General features: G+C 50.8%; 2 protein-coding genes across 2 annotated transcripts in view; one reads left to right on the top strand and one right to left on the bottom strand.

Moving 5' to 3' along the window:
• Positions 1–4,421, bottom strand: part of PRPF19 (pre-mRNA processing factor 19) — a 353,360-nt gene that overhangs the window by 196,820 nt on the left and 152,119 nt on the right. The gene's annotated exons all lie outside the window — the stretch shown is intronic.
• Positions 499–4,421, top strand: part of CD5 (CD5 molecule) — a 40,711-nt gene continuing 36,788 nt past the window's right edge. The window contains exons 1-4 of the mRNA XM_069108570.1: positions 499–550; positions 2,160–2,270; positions 2,490–2,600; positions 2,733–2,846. Of these exons, the coding sequence (XP_068964671.1) occupies positions 499–550; positions 2,160–2,270; positions 2,490–2,600; positions 2,733–2,846 (388 nt within the window). The remainder of the gene's footprint in view (positions 551–2,159; positions 2,271–2,489; positions 2,601–2,732; positions 2,847–4,421) is intronic.

The raw sequence follows: 4,421 nt of genomic DNA, 5'->3' as shown, positions 1-4,421 counted from the left end.
GAAAGAAAGAAAGAAAGAAAGAAAGAAAGAAAGAAAGAAAGAAAGAACCCGCCACCACCTTAGACCACGGGCTCTCTCCCTCTGGGTTATAAATTGGGAAAGGAGGCAGATTGGGGGACAACTAGATGAGGAGAAGGACTGACCAGGGAGAGAACCATTCCCTGGACCAAGAGTGGGGAGTCTTCGGCCTCGAGGCTGTGTGTGCCCTCGAGGCCACAGTTCCCCACCCCTGCACCTGACCTGTTCCTGCCCTTTAGAAGTCTGTGAAGGACCATGTCCCTCAAAGCTGCCCTCACATCTCTCCCTAACTTCACCTGTGACCTGAAGAAGCCCTCTGAACATAGGACAGGGGATGTCAGAGCTGGAAGGAACTGACAACCTAGAATGTTGGGATGTAGCCTCCTGTTAGAAGCTCCTGGAGGGCAGACACTTTCATTTTTATTTCTATATTACTTTTCCATCAGCAAAGTGGTTGGCAGATGGCGAGATAATGCGATCATGATGGTGATGATGACGATGGTTCCAGAAAGGATTGACATAGCACTTCAAGGTTTGTGAAGCACTTTACTGATCACAACAACTCTATGTGGTAGGTGCTATTTTACAGACGAGGAAACTGAAGCAGTTTTCCAGGACTCCAAGTGAGCATCTGAGGCGGGATTCCTGACTCCAAAGTTCTGACCATCTTAATCAGTGCTCATTGACTGTTTGGTTGGATGTCAGGAAGAACCTTTAGAACATAGAACACAGGATGTCAGAGCTAGAAAGGTTGTTAGAACACAGAACATGGAGTGTTAAAACTGAAAATGTCCTTAGAACATCAGAAACAGAAGGAACCTTAGAGGAAGCTGTTTCATGGTACTGTAGGAAGGGCACTGTTGTGTCTGAGTACTTGGGTTACACTCTTAGCAATGGAATTTATTAGCAATTCGACTTTGATAGCATAATTACCCCCCTCTGAACCTCACCTATAAAATGGGGATGTTAATGCCCATTCACTCACCTGTAAAATGGGGGTGTTAATCCCCAGGAAGCTATTGTGAGTAAACCCCTTAAAAAGCTAGAGTAATTTGAGTTAATCCATTCCCAGAAAATACCTGGTCTCCCCAGCCCTGCAGTCCGACCAACAAGCTCAGGACCATGTCTGAGTCTTCTCAACAAAAGCTTGTTGACCTCATTTCATTCCTGGCTCCAATAGGCATTGCTGGGTGACATTGGTGGCTCCCTATTCCCTGTAAGATCAAATACAAAGTCCTCTCTTTGGTGTTTAAAGCCTTTCACCTCCTGTCCCCTTCCCATTTTTCCAGGCATCTGACACTGACTCCCTGTCTAGGGCAAACCTTCTTGGTCTTTGCTGGTTCGGCAGCTCAGGCTTTCCCGCTATTGCTCATTTGTCTTTTTACGGGCTCTCTCCCATGCCTGGACTGCTCTCCCTCCTTATTTCTGCCTCATAGGTTCCCTAGCTCCCTTCAAGACAGCTCCAATCCCACCTTCTGCAGGAGATTTTCTTGGTCTCCCCACCCGCAGTGCCTTCCCTCGGAGACTATCATTCATGATACTGTATTACATATTGTATGTATGTGGCTGTTGATATGTGTTCTCCCCTATTAGAATGTAAGCTCCCTGAGGACAGGTCCCATTTCCCCCTCTTTTTCTTTGTGTTTAGCACAGTGCTTGACACGTTGCTAATAAATAAGTGTGGGCTGACTGACAACCATATCATTTTACAGAAAAGGAAACTATGTGCCCAGAAAAGTTAGTTTCTTGCCCAAGGGCGCAAGTGTCAGAGGCATGAATTTGAACTCAGATCCTTTGATTCTAAATGGAGATTTCTTTCTCCTCAATGCCTCCCTTTACTAGGCTGGGGGCCCCAGCCCCAGTCCCAGGTGCCAACTTAGACTCCTCCCTCCCCAGCCCTGAAGGAGCCTGAGACCCCTCAGTCGGTACACGAGAATGAGGGGATTGTTTCCTGTTTCCCCTGAAGAGCAAAAAGCCTCAAACACCAGCCACACGGGGGAGATAGGAAGTAAACACAGACAGAGAGAAGCATGTGTGAACGAAGTGGCAGGCATACAGTAGCAAACAAGTCACGTCACATTACCCTGTGGATGGAGACAATGCCCTCCTTATACTCACGGTGACCCTTACACCCTCCCTAGAGGTTCTGACAGTGGGCTGTGACCCACCTGTGGGGAGCCAGCTGCCTGACCCCCCAGGAAGTCACCCAGGTGAAGACGGGAAGACACAGATGAAGCCGCTTCCTCAGAACAGTGAGAAAGAGGACAGCCTGGTGGGGACAGCCCTAAAGAGGTTTTGGGTGGGACCACAGGACCTTGGCTGGACAGTCCCAAGTCCCTGGTCCCTCATACACACAAACCTGCTCCTCTGGGAGCTGGACCAAATAGGGATCCCAGTCAGGCTCAAGGCTCACCAAGCTGACATTGGGCTAGGGGTCCCCCAGATATTCTGCCCCAATGCTTCTATCCCAGGACAGGCCCTGAGCAAGGTTAAAGTTGCCATCCACTGCCAGCTCAGAGAGCAGGGGAGCAGGCAGGCAGCCCCCAGGAACTGCCACCAGGAAACCAGCAGAGAGCATGCTGGTCTGGTCCATCACCCAGTGCTTAGGAGGGTGGTTGATTTTGGAGGAAGTTGGCAGTTCATCTTCAAATACCAGTGACGCAAAGCCCCATGACACCACACCCCCCAGCCTCCTCCTTCCCCCTGGGGAACAGAGCCGTCAAGGAGCAGATACCTTGCCCACCGGGTCCTCACAGGTGGGAGAAGCATCCTGCCCATGGGGCTCTATAGGTCATCTCTGGCTCTGCTCTGCCTGTTCGGGACACTGGGTGAGTTTTTCCTTTGGGGAAGCTTCTAAGCCTGTGGGTCACCTGGGGGAGATATGGCAGGGCTAGAAAGAGGCAGACCCACAGAGGTGGTGTGGCCCCAGTTTGGGGGCTTTGGGCTCCTGGCCTGGCCCTTAGGAGGGGAACTTCACATCCTTTGGGGGGTAAAGCAAAGAACAGGGAAATGGAGTCAGGCAGCAGTTTGGATCGCAGCTCTGTCATTTGCTACCTATATAACTTAGGCAAGTCATTCACCTCTCAAGGCCTTGGTTTTCCCATCTGTAAAATGAGGGACTTGGTTCCCACCATGTCGAAGTCTCTGATTGTATCATCCAGCTTGGACAGGGAGATTGAGGGCCCCATGTGCTCCTCTGTCTCCTCTCCTGCCCCAGCCCCAGCCCCACCCCAGCATGTCACATCCCTAATGGTTGTTCTCTCAAGCCTTCCTTGCTACAATTGCCTTTAGCTATTTGCTTTCAGTCTGTCCTCATGGAGAGAGGGGAGGTTCCTTTAGTTACACTCACTCATCCCCTTTTCTGGATGGCTCTAGAGATGCCCAATTCCATTGTAGATGGATGGAGGCTTGGGAGGGGCTTGAACATGATGGCTCCCAAGGATCAGCCATGACCATAGGATTCCTGCAGACCCCCGGCAAACGCCCCATTACCCCCGAGGGGAGGACACACCTGGCTCTCAGAAGGAGGAGGTGGCTAGGGTCTAGGCTGGGTCAAGGTCATCTATGGGGAGTTAGCTGAGGGCTGAAGGGTCAAGCAGAGCTCAGAGCACCCTGACCCCAGATACCCTCCAGAAATTGTCTTCATATGAGAAGGGTTGAAATAGTGCCTGGCCGTGAAACCAAGCACACTCCCCAAGTGTAAGACCATCGGACTGAGACTCTGAGGGTTCAGGGTTCTCTCCTGGTCACACACACATTCATACCCACAAAGTCCTCTTCCCCAGCCCTGACAAAATGCCTGCAGGCCCTTAATGGTGAATCTTGGAAGGGAGGTCTGCTTAATCCAAGGACAGGGAGCAGGAAGAGCTGGCCCTGTAACTAATTAGTTCTGTCACCTTGGACAAGTCACTGCCTCTATAGGCCTCAGTTCCCTGGATTTGTAAAATGAAGAGATTAGACTGGATGGTCAGTCACTGCCTAGAGATGTTCTTTCTGGTCCTAAAGACTTGGCCAAGAACCTGGGACCTCAAGTTCTCTCTGGCATCTTCTTTCCTGGACTCTGATTCAGACAGGACCACTTAGGGTGAACTAGAGTCCCCTGAGGTACCCCAGAACCAGCCCTGCTCTTCGGACAGGGGTGGTCCTTGAGGAATCACCCACATAACTTTGGGTGGGTTTCCATGTTGCCTTCCTAATGTTAATGCTTTTGGCTGATGGAGAAAGGGGCTGAGGGTGGGGGACAGAACCTGGCTTGGAGGCCATTGGCAGGATCACTTGAAACCATGACCCCTAGCTACAAAAAAAGTCAAGGTTGGAGGTGTGTGTGTGTGTGTGTGTGTGTGTGTGTGTGTGTGAGAGAGAGACAGAGAGAGAGAGAGAGAGAGAGACAGAGAGAGAGAGAG

This window comes from Petaurus breviceps, unplaced genomic scaffold (genome assembly GCF_028583685.1).
Source record: "Petaurus breviceps papuanus isolate PSGF00001 unplaced genomic scaffold, PetGlider_PUasm1.0 90397, whole genome shotgun sequence".
Classification (NCBI taxonomy): domain Eukaryota; kingdom Metazoa; phylum Chordata; class Mammalia; order Diprotodontia; family Petauridae; genus Petaurus; species Petaurus breviceps.
This window is presented reverse-complemented; position numbering and strand designations above follow the sequence as displayed.